Below are 23,053 nucleotides of genomic sequence, written 5' to 3' on the forward strand. Positions count from 1 at the left end.
CCTTTGAACAAAGTCTTTGGCCTTTGATGTTAAACCTCAATATCTGTCCTCTGCTTACTCGTCCAACCTTCCTTCCATTTCAAGTACCCTGTGCTTCAATTACTTAGACACATGCTGTTTCCTAAAATTTCTGTGCCTTATCTCATGTTCCCTTTGCCTGGAAAGACCCTGTATGGTCCAACTAAAAAGAAATCTCACCACATGGAAACAAAAAGTCCTTCCTGTTCTCTTCACGTATTGGCCCAGGCAGTGTCTCTGAGAAGTTGTCTTTGTCTCTATATGAGTCAGCTCAGCTTCTGTAGTAAAATACCATAGACTGGTTTCTTAATAGCAGAAATGTATTGTCTTACACTTCTGGAGGCTAGAAGCCCAAGACTAAAACATGAGCATGGTTGGGTTCTGGTGAGGAACCACTTTCTAGTTTGTAGATGGCCACCTCCTGGCCGTATCCTCACATTCCCTTTTCTCCGTGTGTACATGCAGAGAGAGGAATATAAAAGATTGCGGATACCTGATATTAATACTTATCATATAGAAACTACTATCTTCTGGGCACACTTATAAGTAATGTTTAGAAATAACATATTTATGAAATGCAAGACAGAAACCCAGGATATCAAGTTTATAGCCAATTATTTTATATTGAAAGTAATATCATTGGAACCATAGATCATTTATTATATAAGTAATAGAATAAGTAATAAAATTATTATTTTATTTAATCCTCGATAAATGGTTTCAATAAAACAGTTGCATTTTACAAGAAAAGTGTTATTTGAATGAATATAGCATACATCTCTCCAGAGAATTTCTGATTGGGTGAGAGCTGGCTGAAAACTGAAAATTCCCCACCATAAATGGATTAATGCTTGTGTTGAATTCTATAACAGAGGCCCACTCTTAAGTCCATATATGTATATCCCTGTTATAAAAGGGCAGCTTCCAACCCTTTTAAATTATTCGTTTATAGCAGTGTCATGACCGTTCCGTTAAATCACTATGACTGCTGGCGGTATGTCAGAGCACTCCAGTTGCTACTACTTGCCTTGGAAAAATAATAATTTTTACAAATAGTGCTACAAAAATAACTTCTCTTTTGAGAAGCTATGAGGGATAGTTTCTTGACTGCTTTCAGCTTGAAACTATAAATCTATCTACTTTTCTGAGCAGTGCTTTTGGTAAGTTTTGTACTCTCTTGAACTTAAGAACTCTGAAGTTGTAATATAAAATTGTGAGTTAACAGTTCTGATTTGTCATGCATATTAATCTTTGCATGTGTATGTGTTAACAGCTTTAAACTTTTTAGGACAAATAGCTCTCCTCACCCTACATCATAGAGCTTCCCGGTCTACCAGTCTACCCTCACATCTTTTTTAGAAAGTCATATAAAAAAGACTGTTTTAAACTAACTTAATTCAGAGTCTCCCCTACATTTCCCTTTGCACAACTTTAATTAACCTCCCATGGAAAATTTGGGCAGAAATGCTATAGGGCAGTTTAGAAGATTTAGAGATATGATGGCTGTGCTAAGTACGGGAGCTGATTTAAATACTCCCCTCAAACGAATAGCTCAAATAAATTTAATAAAAATAAACTTTTTAAGCCTTACACATATCATCAAAAGTTACATGTGAATCATCTGAAGAAACATACTGTACACACCTTATAACATAGCCCCTTGCACATGGATACTCTGGTCATCTATGCCGTTTTCATTTTATTTCAGGTTGGTCTAAAACAAATTTTTAAAAGTTCCTTATTTTCTTAAATGTCTTACTCATCCTCACACTTTCTCTTAGATAAAAAATAACGGTATCTCTCTCTTCTCTAATTTCTCAACAGAATTTTCTGTTTAATAAATTTATTGACTATTTTCCAAATGACTTGAAATTTCCTAAAAGATATTTCTAAAAATTAAAAGAAATTAATTTAAATATGGGAGATTAGAATATAAAACACTGTAGACTAAAACCCCCCCCAAATATTTTTTAAAACCTAGATAAGTAGTGGATAGTGCACCTTTCCACAAGGATAGCTCTTGGCACCTGGCCCAGAATTTATGGGTTTCTTTCTTGCCTTTTTATAGCTGTAGCTGCCCCTTTTTATTGCAGAAATGGAACGATAGTTTTCAGAGTCTGGAACGAATGTGGTCATTCCAGCTACTACATTGATGACAACTCTCTGGCTAAAAGAAACATCCTACCCTTCTTGAGTCACATTCTTGCCAGTTCTGTTATTGCAGGTCACAGTTTTGGAGTAAGGATTCAGATGAGCTTATATGTAAGTAAGGAAGCAGATGAGGCTTATATATATTGGGATTTTAAAAATGATCATGAGTCAGTCATAGGTTTTCCCCACTTAGGAAACTGCTAATCAGGCGTAGGCTGACTCCTTTAACTACTACTTCTTCCCTCATCACTGCGCTATCAGTGTGGTGTCTTAACCTGAATTTACTTGCTTAATAAAGTTATATTGGATAGGTAAACGGGTAGACAGGGAATATAGATTTTCTCAGAATGTAAATCTTCTAAGAATAACCAAGACTAATAAGAAGAAGCAGTATAGAGACGGCTAGTATGTCATTGATTAATATACTTTTTTTATATAACATTTTCATAGTAAATATAATTTATTTAACCATGCTACAGCTTGTCATAGTATAGTTCATGCTTTAGAAAGTCCACAGGCTTTGTTTCACTTACTCTTTTACTGTTAATCCTTCAGATTTTAGAATCTTACTCTCTTTATTTCATGGCATACATGTTATACTGGTGTACACCTGGATAATAAACATTTTTAAAGGAACTCCAATATTTATCACTATCCTTGTAACATTATTACTTCCTTATTTAGTCAGTCACTTTACTAATACCAGGATGCATGCCATAGTTCACAGCCATATAAGGAACTATTTATTTATATAAGAACTAAATTCCCAGCCCACCTTTCCCCTCAGGAAGGTGTCATTTTAAACTTGATCCAAAAGCACTGTGATAGTTTTATGAATAATTATATTATTTTTGTTAACTGAAGAACAAGAATGAAGAACATACTGTAGTAGGATAGTATGCTCCTTTCCAGTAGATGAAAGTATGAGATAACCAGATGTAAGTCTTTTATAGCTGAACTAGAATATGCAAACTATTCAGTAAGTTATTACCAAATAAAGAATTCTGACCGATGTGTACACAAGGGAAGTATTTTGCCTCCCTACCCCACATCTCTTGACACACTATCTTTCTCTCTCTTTCTGGGACTGTATAAGTCCAATGTAATATTTTCAGTTTGCATACCTCACCTTAAGAAAAACAACATAAAAGTAAATAATTATTTAATAATTTGTTATTTGGCAAAGTGTTTAGTTTGGGGTGGTTTTTTTTTTTTTTTTGGTAATTTTCTGATGTAGAGAAATCCAATGATTTATATTAATTTTAAATACGAAAGACTTATTAATAAGCTTTTAATGATGCTAATACATTTTTATATGATCAATTTGAGCATGTGTAATTAACAGTTTAGTTTCTCCCTTTCTGATGAATCCTTACCACTTGTATTTCTTTGAACTTTCTCATTGCTCTGATTAGTACCCAAGGAAAAATGAATGAAGTGGCAATGGCAAGGTTGCTTTCTTGCTTCAGATCCTAAAATGAATGTACTAAGTATGATGGATCCTGAGTGCTTGCTGACTTTTTTCCCCCAGAAACCCTTTCTAAAGTCCTACTTTCTTTCTACAACTAAAATTACTTTAAATGTAATCAGAAGAAATGTTGATATGTATTGAATGTTTTCTGTATCCAATGAGAAGCAAACCTTTATCAGTTTCTGTTATTGTCCTTATTTTCCTTTTTACTTTAGGTTTTGTCTGAATATTTCCTAACCTCCTGAGTTAAACCCTTAGCTTATTAATTTTTATTCTTCTTTCTAATTTGAGCATACCTTAACTATAATTTTCCTCCTCAGCATCTCTTTAGTTGTATTTCACAAGTTTCAGGAAGTAATAGTTTTGCTTTCTTTTTTCCTAAAAATATTGTAATTCTTTTCTTTCAACATTTAATTTTTTAAGACTCTTGTTTTAAAAGTACTTTGTAATGTTTTTGTTGATGATTTTTAACATAACTGCATTCTGTTCAGCTTATCTGGTTGATGATCTGTCCTTGAGACTTGCTCTATGGCATAGTAGATGTTCGGTTTTTCAAAATGTTTCAAATAGTTGTAAGAAGAATGTATATTCTCCAGTCACTGGATATAATGCTTTCATGTGTGTCTTAGGTCAGGCTTGATACTTGTGTTATTCAAATCTTTATCTCTAATTTTTTAAAATCTCACCATAGTGATGGCTTTGTCCATTTGCTTCTTATAATGTATGAAAGTGAAAAGTGAAAGTGAAGTCGCTCAGTCGTGTCTGACCCTCAGCGACCCCATGGACTGCAGCCTTCCAGGCTCCTCCATCCATGGGATTTTCCAGGCAAGAGTACTGGAGTGGCATGCCATTGCCTTCTCCGATAGTTCTGTTACTTTTGCTTATATATGTTGAAGTTAGGTTATTAGGTGGTGTTAAGTTAATTGTTACAGCAGAGAAGTGTTTTTTTAAATATTTGTTACTGTGAAGTGACTCTGATACTCATTAAGGGAAAAAGCCTTAATTGTGTTCCCTAATATCATGGCTCAGTTGGTCAAGAATCTGCCTGCAATGTGGGAGACCTGAGTTCGATCCTTGGGTTGGGATGATCCCCTATAGAAGGGAAAGGCTACCCACTCCAGTATTCTGGCCTGGAGAATTCCATGGACTTAGTCCATGGGGTCACAAAGAGTTGGACACAACTGAGCGACTTTCACTTTCAATATACGTAACAACGTTTTGCTGGTATTTGCCAGGTTAATCTTTTTGCATCATCATACTTTTCATCCTTTCTATGTGGTTAAAATTAAGTGTTTCTTAAACAGCATATAACTGTTTAAATATAACTACTTTGTTATATTATCCTTCTGAAAGCCTTCATCTTTTAACTGGAGAAATGAGTCCATTTATTGTGACTGTTGATATGCTTGGGTTATATCAACCATCTAATTTGTGCTTTCTACATGTCCTAAGTTCCCAAGTTTATTTTTCTCCAATCTTGTTTGACTAATTACATTTTCATATTTTCATCCCTTTTTGTCATAGTTAGAAATTACATTTCTTTCTTTAGTTATCTAGATATTTTAACATACATAGTTAACAACATCCAATGTTAATCTATATCTTCAGTATCTTCCTGAACAGTGTAAGGATATTAAAATGTTTTTTTAACTCTCAGATTTCTCCCTCTAACTTATATGCTATCATTGTCCTATATTTTAGTTCCAGCTTATATTTTTAATCCCCAAAATTCTTTCTACTCTCTGTTTTCCTCTGTCATCTTTGCCAGCTTCTGCTCCTGTACCAGGCTCCCTCCTGAGCCCTCATCTCCCTCTGCTCTTCCCTCAGGAGGTGAAAGTGCTCTGTTCAACTTATTCCCTGGCTTCTGAATTTATATTTTCCGCCAGGCTACAGTTTCTAATAATAGATCTATATATCCTATAATCTACTTGATATCTTTACCCTGTTTTATAGGCATTTCAAACTTATTATTTCAGTTTGGATAGATTTCACCAACGTTTTCATCCCATACCTCAGTTCTATTCTTATTTTGCTTTTATGATCTAATAAATTACATTCCTTTTACAATCTTATTCATCCCAGAAACCTGGGTTCATTTTTTAACTGATTCTGTCTTCCCTTCATCAATGTATTCACAAGGCTTAATTCGTTTCACATTATTTGTTTAGTCACTCAGTCTTGTCCAACTCTTTGCACCCCATGGACTGTAGCCTGCCAGGTTCCTCTGTCCATGGGTTTCCCAGGCAAGAATACTGGAGTTGGTTGTCATTTCCTTCTCCAGGGGATCTTCATGACCCAGAGATCCAATCCAGGTTTCCTGAGAGTCACCTCCATTGCAGGCAGATTGTTTTACCACTGAGCCACAAGGGAAGACCAGTTTCACTTTAAGGATATCTTAAATTTGTCCCTTTCTTTTTATCTCCACTATCAGATACTTCAGTGCAAGCTATTACACATCTTAGCCAGGCCAAAACAGTAACCATCCAAGATGTAAATTCCACTTTTGAAATAGCAGTAGAATCCCTGTTCCTTAGGACCTTGCAGACTGGATGCACCATTGACATGTTAACTGGTCTTCCTGCTTTAAGTTACATCTATCCCTAAGTCCTTCTCCTTACAGTTTTTGAAAATGATAGATCTAATCATGTTATTCCATGACTTAAAAGCCTTTAGAGCCTCCTGATTGCTCTTACAGTGAAAGCCAGACTTCTTAATATGCCTTACAGTAGTCCCTGCATGATCTCAGGCTTGCCTACCTTTCCAGCCTTGTCACTACCCAAGTTACTTAGCTCATTGTAGTCATACATACCAGACATCTCTGATCATAGGGCCTAAGGGCGCAGTCTCCTAATACAGGACGATCATACATACTCTTTCTACCCAAAATGTCTGGAGGCTTTTCTTCTCCTGTCTTTACCTCTTCTCAAACACACACACAGAGTTCACATTCATTTTACACATCCTTCAGATTTCAACCTAAATGTCACTTTCTTAGGATTAATGTTCTTATGGAGTCCTTTGCTCACCAGTTCCAAGTCAAAATTATATCCTCTCAAAGTAGTCTGTGATTATCACAAATGCATTTATAGGTGTGTGTGTGTGTGTGTGTGTGTATTTGTTTAGTGTCTGTCTCCTCACCAGGTGGTAAGCATAAGTTCTAGACTGTCAGAGACTGGGCCTAATTATTTTCATCATTATATCCTAGTATCAGGTACATTGCTTGGCATGTGGACACTCATATATGTTGCATAAATGAAAGATTACATGCCATACCAGATTGGGGAAGGGAAATTGTGTCTTTCAACTATAAGAAGGGAAGAGACTTCATCTGTCTTATACATAAGGGAGCACAGGTTAGGTGGTCACTAAATGTTTTGAAGAAATAAAAGAAGGGGAAAGGAAAGGGAAAGGAAGAGAAAGGAAATGGAACATGAGAAAAGAGAGAAAAGGAAATTGGAAAGGGGGACAGGAAAGAAAATGAAAAAAACTAATAAATCTTGGGTTACTGTCCTTGATGAGAAAAGTTATATCAACTTCTTTATCTCTCACTTAGTGGAAAAAAAATAGGTAATGGCTGCTACCATGCAATAAAATATGAAAATGCTTTCTGTGATAGTTTTTGGTGATTTTGTTTTATATGCATATCTGGTTGAGAGAATGAGGAGTATCACATGGGGTTACCCTCAGCCATATTCCCTTGAGCATGCACTTTCTAATCAAAACCTTTTTCAAAGTCTTATAAAGCAAAGATGCATTTTTATGTTTCCTTACTTAAACTTATGTATAGCTACTTGTAATCCCCTCACCCCCACCTGTCATAAGACTTGACTTTGCATAACTTTATAAGGAATATTTGTAAAAATATATTATGAACTATATATGTATGATTGATTAAGTATAATTAATCATTGCCTGCTTATTTCCAAAATTATAGAAAAATATGTCGTAACTGCAAGTGTGGCCAAGAAGAGCATGATGTCCTTTTGAGCAATGAAGAGGATCGAAAAGTGGGGAAACTTTTTGAAGACACCAAGTACACCACCCTGATTGCAAAGCTAAAATCAGATGGAATTCCCATGTATAAACGCAATGTTATGATACTGACCAATCCAGTTGCTGCCAAGAAGAATGTCTCCATCAATACAGTTACCTACGAATGGGCTCCTCCTGTCCAGAATCAGGCATTGGTAAATAATAAGGGGGAGGGAAGTCCCTTTATTAAAGTTCCTAGGCTACTTATTTAGGGCAGTTCCTTTAGTGACCTAATTGACCTCAGGTCTATTATTTTTTGGGGTTCCCATTACCTTGACTTCCAACTCCTATTGGACTTTTGGAAGTAAGATTAGATATCTCATAGAATTTTTCTCACTACATAGATAATCGGTGTTAACCTTTTCAAAGAAATGGCATGACATTTTCAGTAATTAAATGAAAAACATGTTTTGTATAAAGCTAGTAACTTCTTTGTTACTTTTGGGAAGATTTTTCTTAAGATGGTTAAAAAAATCTAAAGAATAGAATTTCTTTCAATTTTTTGTAACTCAAAAGGTGGTCAACACTATATTTCTTTTACTATATAAGGCAAAAAAAAAGCAATTTTGTGTCAAGCTCCTTCCACTAATATAATAACTAGATGAGACATTTGGAAATCTTTTAAGAGGGTTAGTTAAATCATGAGAATGAATCTTGTGATATCATTTTCTTATAGGATACTGATGATCCTTAGGCCATTCTGAACATGTAGCTTAAAAAATTGTTTTCTTTTGCAGTTATACAGTAGTATTTTTGTTTGTTTGGGGGACTTTGTTTTTTTATGAATTTTATTGGAGTATAGTTGATTTACAATGTTGTGTTAGTTTCAGGTGTATAGCAAAGTAATTTTAGCACAAATAAGCATTAGTAACCCAAGTCTTTACAAAGTGAAAAAAAAACTTTGCTTTCATGAAAAAATGTGTTCATATTTACTGACTAAATCTATTTATTGCTCCATTTTTAATGTTTTTTAATATATTAACATCTCAAGATAACTTGTATTATGAAGATCAATTGTTATTAATGGATAAAACTGAATTATTCAGTAATTTGATTCCAATGAGTGTTATATAGTATCATTTGTCTGATGGCCAAGGCATCTCCCAGTTAACACTGGTCTCCTTTGTGGTCTAGGCCAGGCAGTACATGCAAATGCTGCCCAAAGAGAAGCAGCCGGTGGCAGGCTCAGAGGGAGCACAGTACCGGAAGAAGCAGTTGGCAAAGCAACTCCCTGCCCATGACCAGGACCCTTCAAAATGCCACGAGTTATCTCCCAAAGAGGTGAAGGAGATGGAGCAGTTTGTGAAGAAATACAAGAATGAGGCTCTGGGAGTAGGAGATGTCAAACTCCCCCGTGACATGAACACTCAAGGCCCCAACAAAATGTACATTCCCGGAGGGGACAGAAGCACCACGACAGCAGTAGGGGCCATGGAGGACAAATCAGCGGAACACAAAAGAACTCAGTATGTAAGTAAAGCAGTCATGACGTTAGCCCATTTGGTATATTTTACAGGTTCATTCCATTTCTTTGAATTGTGGGAGACTGGTGGGGGAAGTTGCATTCCTCTGTTTCCAGAAGGGAGTAGATGAAGGAAGTAAATTGAGTTATAATTTCAGTTTAGGCTTATTTTAGAGAATTATCATGTATCATGTTTGAAACCTTGGTCTAAAGCCAAGTTTTCTGATTATCTGTTGCCAAAGATAATTACAAGTGTTATGTGTACACAGCAGTTAACATGGTGTCATGCTGGAATAAAACATACAATCTAGAATCTGTTTCTAAACATAATTTTGGTGTTAATTGTTTCTCTCTTCCCATAAATAAGAATAATATATGCTTAGGTTAATTCGGTTTTGCTCGTGTGAACATGCATAAAATTCAAACTTAAACATGTGGATATATAGTCAATCATACTTTTTAAAAATGTCTCCTAAGACAGGGAAATTGAAGTCATTTTTATGCCTTGAAAGTAGAAGAAAATTGTAACACAGATGAACCAAAAATAAGAACTAAACTTACTGTTATGTATTTCTCATAGATCCTGTTAGCATGTCAACCAACCAGGCTTAGTCCTGTATTAAAACAAAACAGAAAAAAAAAAATGATAGAATAAGTTTTAAGGTAATCATTTTTGAGAGAACTACTTAAAACTGAAGTGAAAATTACTATTAGCCTTTTTCCATAAGCAACTTTGATTCAGTAAACAGTGCTCTGTTACATACTGGATGCAAGAATTACATTTGGAGAACCTAGAGAAAGCCAAGAGATTCCTTTTCACATACACTAACACCATACTGCCTATATGGACAAATTACTAATTTCAGTAGAAATTATTTCTCTTGGAAGTGGTTTCTGTGAATTCCTTCTGGAACTGTTGATGAGAAGCACCGGTTTTGGATGACTAGATTGTTTTGGCTGGTTTCCCTTTCAGTCCTGCTACTGCTGCAAACTGAGTATGAAGGAGGGAGACCCAGCCATCTATGCTGAAAGGGCCGGATACGATAAACTGTGGCACCCAGCTTGTTTCGTCTGCAGTACCTGCCATGAACTCCTGGTCGACATGATTTATTTCTGGAAGAATGGCAAGCTGTACTGTGGCAGACATTACTGTGACAGTGAGAAACCCCGGTGTGCTGGCTGTGATGAGGTATGTTCTTTAGGGCCACCCGCATACAGGCTCCCTTTTGCGTCTTCCTATGGTTCCCTCACCATGCTAACCAGGCCTCCCTTAGCGAGAGAGCAGAATGAATTAAGCCAGTATCATGTGCTTTATTTACATCCAACGAAGTTGAATGAAAAAAACATTTCAGTCATTCTGAATGCCCATGTTTATTGTGTTGACAAATGAAGACTGTCCAGATACCTAAAACATTGATTTGAACTAAACCAAGTAATCATCCAAGTTCAAACTTTAGGTTATCCTCAGACTTCAAGCCCCTGAAAGTAGACTGATGTTCCTTGTGGATCTAAATCTGTTGTCTAAAGAACCTAGCTTGGTCATTTGAAGCAAAAAGGAAAAAACACGATTGATCTTATTTTTATCCTCTTCCTAGCTGATATTCAGTAACGAGTATACCCAGGCAGAAAACCAAAACTGGCATCTGAAACACTTCTGCTGCTTTGACTGTGACAACATCCTAGCTGGGGAAATATACGTGATGGTCAATGACAAGCCTGTGTGCAAACCCTGTTATGTGAAGAACCATGCTGAGGTAAGAGACACCTTGGAATTCAGTAGCCTTGACCTGCTTTATTTAGGTCTCTTACAAAGGAGAAACAGAAAGTACTACTCTCAAATAGGAAACAGGTGAACTCTACCATACGGTGTTAAAATCCAGTAATTCAAAAACAGTACATGCGTTGACTAGGATGAACCACCTCAAGACTCTATATATGCAGTTTATACTATAAAGTGCTACTTGATAACCAAATCTCCACCAAAAAAATTCCTTAATGGGAGTAAGATTGATTAATTCTCATCATACAGATGAGCTTTCACTTAAATTAAGGTTTTTAGAGACTGTTCATATGCCTTAGCTCTATTTGAATGTTTATAAATTTCTGTTCATGTTACCAGATCATGCACTGTGGCTTTGTTTTTGCTACCTGGAGATTGTACAGTGCCCTTTCTTAAACCCTCACTGAATTAATATATATGTGAAACAAAATTTCAGAACAAAATTTGACTTGCGTGTTTATTTGCATAAGCCAAACATTCAAATATTTCATGTGGAAGTACATATATGTATGTGTATACACACACAGAGACACACACATATGTGTATATGTATAAAATCGACCATGCTTACACAGAGCTTCTATTGCATGATGGCCCAGAGATAGATAAAGAGTTGACCATATATGGTAAAACTTATAATCCAGGAATATTAAAAGGATAGATGTTCACTTTATATACAGGTAAATAAGTACTAAAGATCTCCCTGAACTATCAACTAGAGGAGACTCCTGGCTGAGGAATATAATGACATAGTTATATAGTTCTAGAAGTATGATATTACTAATATGAAAATAAGGTTAAGAAGTTTTGGTGTCAGTGCCAATTTTCAACATTTACCCATTGCCCTCAGATATAATCCATCAGCCATCATTTTCTATCAACTCTGTCTCATCAATGTATCTCAGGTTCTCACAGTTACAACTATTCCACTTCAGAGCTTTATTTTTTGTCATATTGATTATTATAGCGACCTCAAATTTGGCCTCCCCACTAACATTCTTCTTGTTCAAAGCTACCTTCCATAATGATGGAAGATAATCCTTCTAAAATGAAAACCTGATCATTAAGCCTTTACTTGATAGATCCAGCCCCTTCTTACCTATCCAGCCACTTTTACTAGTTGTTCAGTCGAATCCAACTCTTTGTGATCCTGTGGACTGCAGCAGGCCAGGCTTCCCTACTAGTTATCTAACCCAAATCATATAATTTCCCAAGCTACCTGCATTTCGTAGTTTATACTGTTCTTTGTCTTCTGCTAACACTCATTCCTTTGTCTGATATATCTTCCTATTCTGTTTTTATTTATTTTTGGCTGTGCCACGTGGCTTGTGGGATCTTAGTTCCCTGACCAGGGATCAAACCCAGGCCCCTGGCAGTAAAATCACCAGGTATTAACCACTGGGTTGCCAGAGGATCCCCTTTCTGTTTTACCTGATTATGCATGCACACTCCTCCAGACTCAGTTTAAGCTTAACTTTTTCAGAACACCTTTCCTGATTCCCTACCCTTGTTCTACCCCTTTCTCTCTGGCTAGGCAGGATGTCTCTGTTCCCTTGGGGTTCTTTGTGTACTTACCCACATGTGTGATTGTCAATATCACACCTCTGTCTCTTCCACCAGACTATAAATAGCTGGAGCATAGAGCTTCCCTCTATTTCCATACCCTCAATGTCTGCACTTAGGAAATATTTGAGTGACTGACTTGTGTTTTAACATTTCTCATTTTCTGTGAGGGTCAGCATGGACCCTCCTTATATCTGAGGATAAGATGTTGAATCACTATGCAGTCTAATAGATCATTTAGCTTCTTTGAATGTAGTTGCAACAGTTTCTCTACGGAAGAGGGTTATCATAATAAGCAGTTCACTGTATTGTGTGTTACCTTGGCCTCAAGGACTAGAATGTAAACTCCATGAGGGCAGGGATTTTGTCTGCTGCTTTTCTGTACTATTTTCAACACTAGAACAACACAGGAGGCACTCATGTTTGTAGAATAAAGCTTTTAACAGATGAAACTACTTTGTTATTAATACAAGCTTCTCTCCATTCCGTTGCAGTAGTTATTGGAGAGGAATAACTACAGAGAGAATGCAGGAAACTCTAAATTATTTAGCTTTATAATATAGCATGATTTATTTTAGAAGGTGTACTTTCTCAATAAGATACACTGTTGCCATGTGCTTAATACTACAATGAATATTTATCGCCTGAACAAAACTTAGGTGATAGCAGCATGCTAAAGGATATAAAAATTGGAAGATTGTCTAGTTCTGGGCATTGATCTGCTTAGATCTTTTAATTTTAAAAAGAGAAAAAAAGGAGTGAGAATATAAATTCTTTTTAGACCTAAAGTGAAAACCTCAACTCAAAAAAGGACTTTTCTGAAGAAAAAATTAACCTGGAAGAATGGGAAATACACTTAGTTTGTCTCTGCATGGTCTCTGGAATTCCAGTCTCAAATGGCCACCCCAAGATTTCACATCTCTGAGATTTCACAGGACCCTCCTGCTAGAGAGCAAGCGTCATTATCAATTTTTTAATTTTATAATGTATATACAAATAAAATAAGTAGGAATTGAAGGAAATAATAACATATTGGATTATTAGCTTTAATTAAGAATTCAGGATAATCAAATATCAAGCATAAAGTGGTGAATGAAGTCCATCAACTCCCTGACCAGTCCTGGAGTCTCCAGACCCTTAGTTGAGATCAGGGCAGCTTTCAGATTTACGAAGAATTAGGGATAGGGATCCGGAGAAGGCAATGGCAACCCACTCCAGTGTTCTTGCCTAGAGAAACCCAGGGACGGGGGAGCCTGGTGGGCTGCCATCTATGGGGTTGCAGAGAGTTGGACACAACTGAAGCGATTTAGGAGCAGCAGCAGGGATAGGGATTGGTAGTTTTTACCTGGGGACACGTCAGATTTAGGGATGAATGGCAATCAAATTATTAATAAACACAAATTTTCTGAAGCCCACAAACCCTACATTCTATGCTATTTCAGTTCAGTCACTCAGTCATGTCCGACTCTTTGTGACTCCATGAACTGCAGCACGCCAGGCCTCCCTGTCCATCACCAACTCCCGGAGTTTACCCAAACTCATGTCCATTGAGTCAGTGATGCCATCCAACCATCTCATCCTCTGTCATCCCCTTCTCCTCCTGCCTTCAGTCTTTCCCAGCATCAGGGTCTTTTCATATGAGTCAGCTCTTCGCATCAGGTGGCCAAAGTATTGGAGTTTCAGCTTCAGCATCACTCCTTCCAATGAACACCCAGGACTGATCTCCTATAGGATGGACTGGTTGGATCTCCTTGCAGTCCAAGGGACTCTCAAGAGTCTTCTCCAACACCACAGTTCAAAAGCATCCGTTCTTCAACTCTCAGCTTTCTTTATACTCCAACTCTCACATCCATACATGACCACTGGAAAAATCATAGCCTTGATTAGACGAACTTTTGTTGGCAAAGTAATGTCTCTGCTTTTTAATATGCTGCCTCGGTTGGTCATAACTTTCCTTCCAAGGAGTAAGCGTCTTTTAATTTCATGGCTGCAGTCACCATCTGCAGTGATTTTGGAGCCCCCCAAAATAAAGTCAGCTACTGTTTCCACTCTTTCCCCATCTATTTCCCATGAAGTGATGGGACCAAATGCCATGATCTTCGTTTTCTGAATGTTGAACTTTAAGCCAACTTTTTCACTCTCCTCTTTCACTTTCATCAAGAGGTGCTTTAGTTCTTCACTTTCTGCTATAACGGTGGTATCATCTGCATATCTGAGGTTATTGATATTTCTCCCAGTAATCTTGATTCCAGCTTGTGCTTCTTCCAGCCTAGCATTTCTCATGATGTACTCTGCATAGAAGTTAAATAAGCAGGGTGACAATATACAGCCTTGACGGACTCCTTTGCCTATTTGGAACCAGTCTGTTGTTCCATGTCCAGTTCTAACTCGTGCTTCCTGACCTGCATACAGGTTTCTCAAGAGGCAGGTCAGGTGGTCTGGTATTCCCTTCTCTTTCAGAATTTTCCACAGTTTCTTGTGATCCACACAGTCAAAGACTTTGGCATAGTCAATAAAGCAGAAATAGATGTTTTTCTGAAACTCTCTTGCCTTTTCCATGATCCAGTGGATGTTGGCAATTTGATCTCTGGTTCCTCTGCCTTTTTTAAAACCAGCTTGAACATCTGGAAGTTCACGGTTCACATATTGCCGAAGCCTGGCTTGGAGAATTTTGAGCATTACTTTACTAGCATGTGAGATGAGTGCAATTGTGCGGTAGTTTGAGCATTCTTTGGCATTGCCTTTCTTTGGGATTGGAATGAAAACTGGCCTTTTCCAGTCCCGTGGCCACTCTGAGTTTTCCCAATTTGCTGGCATATTGAGTGCAGCACTTTCACAGCATCATTCAGGATTTGAAATAGCTCAACTGGAATTCCATCACCTCCACTAGCTTTGTTTGTAGTGATGCTTCCTAAGGCCCACTTGGCTTCACATTCCAGGATGTCTGGCTCTAGTTGAGTGTGAGTGATCACACCATTATGATTATCTGGGTCATGAAGATCTTTTTTGTATAGTTCTGTGTATTCTTGCCACCTCTTCTTAATATCTTCTGCTTCTGTTAGGTCCATACCTTTTCTGTCCTTTATTGAACCCATCTTTGCAGGCTTCTCTGGTGGTTCAGATGGTAAGGCATCTGCCTACAATGTGGGAGACCCAGATTTGATCCCTGGGTCGGGAAGATCCTCTGAAGAAGGAAATGGCAACCGACCCCAGTACTCTTGCCTAGAAAATCCCATGGACAGAGGAGCGTGGTAGGCTATACTCCATGGGGTCACAAAGAGTTGGACACGACTGAGCTACTTCAGTTTCACTTTGCATGAAATGTTCCCTTGGTATCTCTAATTTTCTTGAAGAGATCTCTAGTCTTTCCCATTCTATTGTTTTCCTCTGTTTCTTTGCATTGATCACTGAGGAGCTATTTGTAAGGCCTCCTCAGACAGCCATTTTGCTTTTTTGCATTTCTTTTTCTTGGGAATGGTCTTGATTCCTGTCTCCTGTACAATGTCACGAACCTCCATCCATAGTTCATCAGGCACTCTGTCTATCAGATCTAGTCCCTTAAATCTATTTCTCACTTCCACTGTATAGTCATAAGGGATTTAAATTAGGTCATACCTGAATGGTCTAGTGGTTTTCCCCACTTTCTACAATTTAAGTCTGAATTTGGCAACAAGGAGTTCATGATCCGAGCCACAGTCAGTTCCCAGTCTTGTTTTTGCTGACTGTATAGAGCTTCTCCATCTTTGGCTGCAAAGAATATAATCCATCTGATTTTGGTGTTGACCATCTGGTGATGTCCATGTGTAGAGTCTTCTTTTGTGTTGTTGGAAGAGGGTGTTTGCTATGACCAGTGTGTTCTCTTGGCAGAACTCTATTAACCTTTGCCCTGGTTCATTCTGTACTCCAAGGCCAAATTTGCCTGTTACTGCTGTTTAGTATGTTAAATCTTTTTGCCAAAACAGTTTCCTTAATTGTACATAGAACAGTAGTTATCACTTTTTTAAAATTGCAGTGAATACGTGAGTTTTGAAAGATTATAAAATGATCTAAAAATATTATTAAAGGGCTGAGATACAGAGGGTAGATCATGATCTAAAATCAGGGGAATAAAAAATTGAGTGTGAAAACAACAAAGAGCTACATTCTAAATGAATTACAAAGCTATAAAAATGAATTTATACAAAAGCAATTGCTTGCATGGTGCAGCTTCAGATTAGGAGTCATTGTAATCAAAACAGTCATTTTTGTTGTATTTAGGATTGATCATGCAAAGATCTCCCCTGCCTCTCAGGGAAGACTGGGTTGACATAAACTGTGAAATAAGGAGTTACAGTCTCTGTAATTAGAAACCTTGCAGTTATCTAAAAATATAGAAAGCATTACTATATTGCAGGTCTGAAATGGATATCTGTACCAAGGCCTCGCACCACATGCTAAATCAATTCACCCAGTGAGTGGCAGTCACACACCTGTGACCCTCCTCATCCCATCCACCTTCATCACACAGGAATTCCTGACAATCACATTAAGAGACCAAGAGTGCAGAAGATTAGCCACTTTTATGTAATGCTGGACAATCTTACTGGTTTCTTCATTTGTTATGAAATATTTAAAAGAAAAATATTAATCAGTTTCATTCATAACACATATAAACAAGAAGGCATATGAACTATCTAATGTTTTGGAGCTCTCAGTTGGGTAGTTTTGTCTTCTGCTGTAATAATGCCAGTTATTCATTTATTTTCTCGCTAAACATGTTCAGCTAAAGAAGAAAATTATGTGTGTTTGCGGGTGTGAATGTGTGTATCTCATATTTATCTGTACATAACATACATATATACTGAATGGCATATTGAATATAAATGCTAATATTCCATGATATTTGATTTTACATAAATTATAACATGACAGAAGAGATATTTTTAGTGCACACTAATTATTCTCAAACACTGTCAGTATTTTTGATTGAGTCCTGAATTACTTTGAACATAGTTTTCACTTGTGTGTGCTAAGTCACTTCAGTCGTGTCCGACTCTTTGCGACCCCGTGGACCATAGCCCGCCAGGCTCATCTGTCCATGGGATTCTCCAGGCACGAATACTGGAGTGGGTTGCCATTCCCTTCTCCAGATTTTCACTTACTGCTGTCTAGAAATTAGTAGTGTTAATCATCTCACATGTCATAGGTAAGACTGGTAAAATTATCACTTCAGAGCTTTAGTGAATGAGGAAAAAATCTTTTTTAAAAAGACTATTTTTTAGAGCAGTTTTAGGTTTATAACAAAATTAAGAGGGAACTACAGAGATTTTTCCCATATATTCCCTTCTCCCACACATGCATTGCCTTATGCATTATCAACATCACTCACAAGAGTGGTGCGTTTTTTAACAAGGATGAATCTACATGGATATATCATAATCACCCAAAGTCCATAGTTTAGCTTAGAGTTCACTCTTGTTGTGTATTCTCTGGTTTGGACAAATGGCATATATCCATCATTGTAATATCATACAGAATATTTTTACTGGCCTATACGCCCTCTGTGCTCTGCCTGTTCATCTCTTCAAGCTGCCTGTCTCCTACTCCATACCCCTAGCAACCAGTGATCTTTTTATTTTCTCCCTAGTTTTGCCTTTGCTAGAATGTCAAATAGTTGCAAGCATATAGCATATAGCTTTTCCACATTAGCTTCTTTCACTTAGTAATGTGCATTTAAGTTTCCTCCATGGCTTGATAGCTCATGTCTTTTTAGCTCTGAGTAGTATGAATGTGGAGACTTCCCTGGTGGCTCAGACAGTAAAAGCATCTGCCTACAATGCGGGAGACCCAGGTTCGATCCCTGGGTTGGGAAGATCCCCTGGAGAAGGAAATGGCAACCCACTCCAGTATTCTTGCCTGGAAAATCCCATGGACAGAGGAGCCTGGCAGGCTACAGTCCATGGGGTCGCAAAGAGTCAGACATGACTGAGTGACTTCACTTGAGTATGAATGTATTATAGTTTCTTTATCCATTTACCCACTGATGGACATCCTGGTTGCTTCCAGATTTTGGCAATTACAATTAAAGCATCATGTGCAGGTTTCTTTGTGGACATAAGTTTTCAAGTCATTTAGATAAATACCAAAGAGCATGACTGCTGGAGTATATAATTAAAGTACGCTTAGTTTTCTTATAAGAAACTGCCAAACTGCCTTCCACACGAGTTGAAACATTTTGCATTCCCACCAGCAATGGGTGAGAGTTCCTATTGTTCCTGCCAGCATTTGTGATATAGGAAAAATCATAAAACTTAAAAAAAACAACTGCTAATATACAATCTAATAGATACAGTGGAACCCAACACACTGCTTTGGAACTTCAAGACTTTCTGCCTTGAACACCCATGGCTTATCTTAGAAGCATCAAGTGCTGTTTGGACTTCACCTGTTATTTCTCACATGCTCCGCATATAACTATGAAGGTTAACTAGAAGGTCATTCTCAGTTGTGTATCTTTAAGATTGTCATTCTTGGTTTATTTTGCCATCTAAAGAAATGCGTTGTTTGTTCTAACGTGAAAATGTTATCATCACAGTTTGATCTCTCATCCTCTTCTCTTCTTTGTATAACTGCCTTAACAGGTATGTCAAGGATGCCACAATGCCATTGATCCCGAAGTGCAGCGAGTGACCTATAACAACTTTAGCTGGCACGCGTCCACAGAGTGCTTTCTGTGCTCCTGCTGCAGCAAGTGTCTCATTGGGCAGAAGTTCATGCCCGTAGAAGGGATGGTTTTCTGCTCCGTGGAGTGTAAGAAGATGATGTCCTAAGAGGAGAGCACCAAGCAATATTGAGCCCTAGCTATCCAGAGTGGTCTGCATTTCTACTGTAAAATGCAATTTGGAAAAATAAAAGGAAAAAAAAAAAACTATAATGGAAACCAGGAAATTTTGTTCAGTATCTTTCTTTGATGTTTTTCCTAACCAAATTTTTGCATCTCGATTTTTAAAACCTGCTTTAAGCATTTAATTTTTAAAATGGTAAAGAATTTTACCTTTCTTTGGCTTTCCAGATGTAAAATCTTCTGAGTTGAAAGCTTGAGTTTAATGTCTTCATATTCCTACCTTCTTCATGCCAAACACAATATATATGAAACACTTAAAAGTTAGTGTTTGAATGGAAAGATGAGCATTTCATGTTCTATATTCTGTTTCCCTTCTTGTATAAAATGAAAAGGAAATTAAACTTGCCCTAATGCCAAGGCTGTACTTTTATTGCCTCATCTTATTCGCTGAATTTTGTAGTGATACACAGTGAATTCTTTTGACAGAGAAAATAGAAATGCAGCATAGTATGAAGAACCGTTATCATTTTAATGTCTATGCATTTGCTATTTCCTAACTTAGGCAGAAATGGCTTTACTGCATATCTCTATTTTTTTTTTAATCTGCTCTACCTCTCACTATCCTCTTTGTAAGCTGATGACCTCCATTTGTGGCCTTGAATATTTTATTGTCACGTGTGGCTTCCACACTTTTTACTTCTATAGATGATTTTTGGCAAGCCACTCATTTATGTTATATTTTCAATCCAAAGAACATGTATACTTTTTTGTATCCAAGAAACTATAACTTGTACTCTTTGCACTTGGCTGTGTGGTTTGAATAGACTTTTTGCACGGTTTCCATTCTTTTCTAATGGATACTGTCCTATGATATGATGACTGTTTGTGGATATATAACAAATGTCTTCTTTGCCTGTGTACTTCCTTCCTTAGGTATTTCTAATGTTTATTTTTCCTTTTCTACTTCCATACAAAGCTATGCACTATGAAAATTAAATGGAATGAATGATATATGTATTACTATTCAAAATAAAGTCTCTTTCACTTTAATAATTATACCTTTATTTTTTGTATCTTTTTCATTTGAGAGCCAAAAAGTCCTTCTGCAATTAAGCATTTGTTACAGCAGGGGGCAGTGTTTCCAAGGATAAAAAATAACCTGACAAATAAGGGCTACTTCCTGACAGAACAGAAACTAGACTTTTCATTATGATGAAGGGATAAGTTTTATGAAACTTCATAATAAGTGAAAGCATTTAAATAGTTGGTTTTCAAGTCATGCACGAGTTTTTTCTTTCAGAAAAAAGAGTGTCATTTTAATTGACATCAGGAAAGCTACATTCTTTGCAGGTAAGTCTAACGAAGTATTAACTCTTATACTCAAACTGCAACTCTGGATTTCTATGAATTTTTTTTCACAGCAGCCTATTGTGAAAAAGGAAGCAAATGTGGAATAGTTGCAGCTTTGTTCTTCCTAATATTAGCAGGTTATGAGGGTTTTTTTTTTTTTCCCCTCAGTCTAAAGTATTTGTCACAGTAGAAGTAGCACTTTTCTCTGACACACACCCAGGATAATTTGATTATTTTTGAGCTCATATTTGTTTGGCTAATAGTGTTTCTCCTAAATTTTATACCCCACACCCCCACCCATCCTAACTCCACACTCACTAACATACCAACGTCCACATCTGTTCCCTCTCTGCATTAGGCTTTCCTCAGCCATGAAGAAGTGAGTTGAACACGTCACCTTATCCAAGAAGTAATCTAATCCTACATATAATTTTAAATGCTAATGTCACAGATATCCATCATTGTCTGTATGTATCACTTTATGCTTTCTCTCGTTTACCTTTGTCTCAAATGGCAAAAGATGTATTTCCACTGCATTTTTTCTGTGAGGTTTAACAGCTTAATTTTCCCAAACATGGCTAAGTGAGAATAAACTGAAACAATTTCTCTGCGTGTTAACAGAACTACTCTTCACAGGTCTGCCTGCACAGCCTCTTCTCTCCTGGAGCTGAGATTGAAGCAGGCTGTTTTGGAGATGGAGAGGCTCAAGAAATTTGGTTAAATCCATCTCTCACTACCTGAGATACTGATTGCATGAATATTAGGTATTTCTGGAAAGAAGAAACTACTTTGCCTGAGGAATACAGAACCTTTGTTTTGATTCATTCCCCTGACTTAGTTTTACTTTGGCCTTGTAATACAATAGAATGAACTGTAATGAAATGTAATGCAAGAGAATGTGCACCATTTTCATTGTTCATCACACTTTTTTTTTTTTTAAGGGTTTTCAAATACTTTGCCCTTTAAGTACTTAACAAGAGAGTAAGATGGTTACTAGATTCTATAAGATTTTCTTTTTCTCTAGCACTTAGGATATGGTCACCCCATTTTATATAGTCATGACTTTATATTCTGCATTGACTTCAATTCTAAATAATGGCTTACTTGATACAGGTGCCAGCAGTAAATCCTTCCCTTGCAATGGGGAAAATATAAGAAAGTAATATTTCTATCTGAATGTGTGTATATTTTCCTTCAAAAATAGATATGAAGAATAACCTTTTGGCCTGCTTACTTCCTATGGGGTCAATAAGTGGAAATTTCTATCATCCAAATCCCATTTAAATTATATTTTTCAAATATATAGCTTATCCCCTTTTTGAGAAGGCAGTGGCACCCCACTCCAGTACTCTTGCCTGGAAGAGCCCATGGACAGAGGAGTCTGCTAGGCTGCAGTCCATGGGGTCACTAAGAGTCAGACACGACTGAGCGCCTTCACTTTCACTTTTCACTTTCATGAATTGGAGGAGGAAATGGCAACCCACGCCAGTGTTCTTACCTGGAGAATCCCAGGGACGGTGGGGCCTGGTGGGCTGCTGTCTATGGGGTCGCACAGAGTCGGACACGACTGAAGTGACTTAGCAGCAGCAGCAGCATAGCAGGCATTTGACTAACATGTCTGTGTATTGATAATTAGCAGTTGAGAGACCCTTAACCTGAAAGGGACTAGATCAGGAGGGACAGGATACTGGAATATGAACCACACAATAAAGGTACCACAGACAGTAAGAAAATAAATGTCTTTTCCCCTCTTATTCACCTGTTCAGCAGTGAGTACTTGAGAACAGCAATGTTAGATGCAGAAAGAGAAGGGAGATATTTCTTTCCTGAGACCCAGGAAGTTCGAAATATTTTGACACATCAGTTGGTGGAGTATATTGAAGTAATACATTTATCATCCTTATTGGAAGAATCAGACATATTAGAATGACTAATCATGAACTCATTCACAGAATTTGCATATCCTGTTCATCTTTTAAGGGCTTCCCAGGTGGCTCAGTGGTAAAGAATCCTCCTACCAATGCAGGAGATGCAGGTTTGATCCCTGGGTTGAGAAGATTCCCTGGAGTAGAAAATGGCAACCCACTCCCATAATCTTGCCTGGAGAATCCCATGGACAGAGGAGCCTGGCAGGCTGCAGTCCAGATTGCTTCAAAGGGTTGGACACGACTGAGCACACATGTATTCATCTCTAAACAGAAGGATTTTGCTCTTAACTTTTGAATACAATTGTAATTTTAAGAAATCAGTGTATTTTTGTTATCCAGTCCCTTTAAGAAATACAAGTTGTTTAAGAGACTAGTCATCATACTTTTTGGTATGGTGTCTTATTTATTTATTTATTTATTTATTTATTTATTTTTGAAATGAGGGGCTGAAGTTGTTTTTCCTTTAATCAACTCT

The 23,053-nt window shown here is 37.3% G+C and overlaps 1 protein-coding gene across 3 annotated transcripts in view; it reads left to right on the plus strand.

The window, feature by feature from the left end:
- TES (testin LIM domain protein) overlaps positions 1 to 20,350 on the plus strand; it is a 57,942-nt gene extending 37,592 nt beyond the window's left edge. For all 3 annotated transcript variants that reach the window (XM_086396728.1, XM_086396727.1, XM_086396729.1), the window contains exons 3-7: positions 7,575 to 7,827; positions 8,807 to 9,142; positions 10,108 to 10,323; positions 10,730 to 10,888; positions 19,098 to 20,350. In XM_086396728.1, coding sequence (XP_086252854.1) covers positions 7,575 to 7,827; positions 8,807 to 9,142; positions 10,108 to 10,323; positions 10,730 to 10,888; positions 19,098 to 19,286 — 1,153 coding nt within the window. In that variant the 3' untranslated portion in view covers positions 19,287 to 20,350. The remainder of the gene's footprint in view (positions 1 to 7,574; positions 7,828 to 8,806; positions 9,143 to 10,107; positions 10,324 to 10,729; positions 10,889 to 19,097) is intronic.
- Positions 20,351 to 23,053: the final 2,703 nt, after the last annotated feature.

This window comes from Bos grunniens, chromosome 4 (assembly GCF_055505025.1).
Source record: "Bos grunniens cultivar Pamir isolate PY7600 chromosome 4, Bosgru_T2T1.0, whole genome shotgun sequence".
In the NCBI taxonomy this organism is placed as follows: Eukaryota; Metazoa; Chordata; class Mammalia; order Artiodactyla; family Bovidae; genus Bos; species Bos grunniens.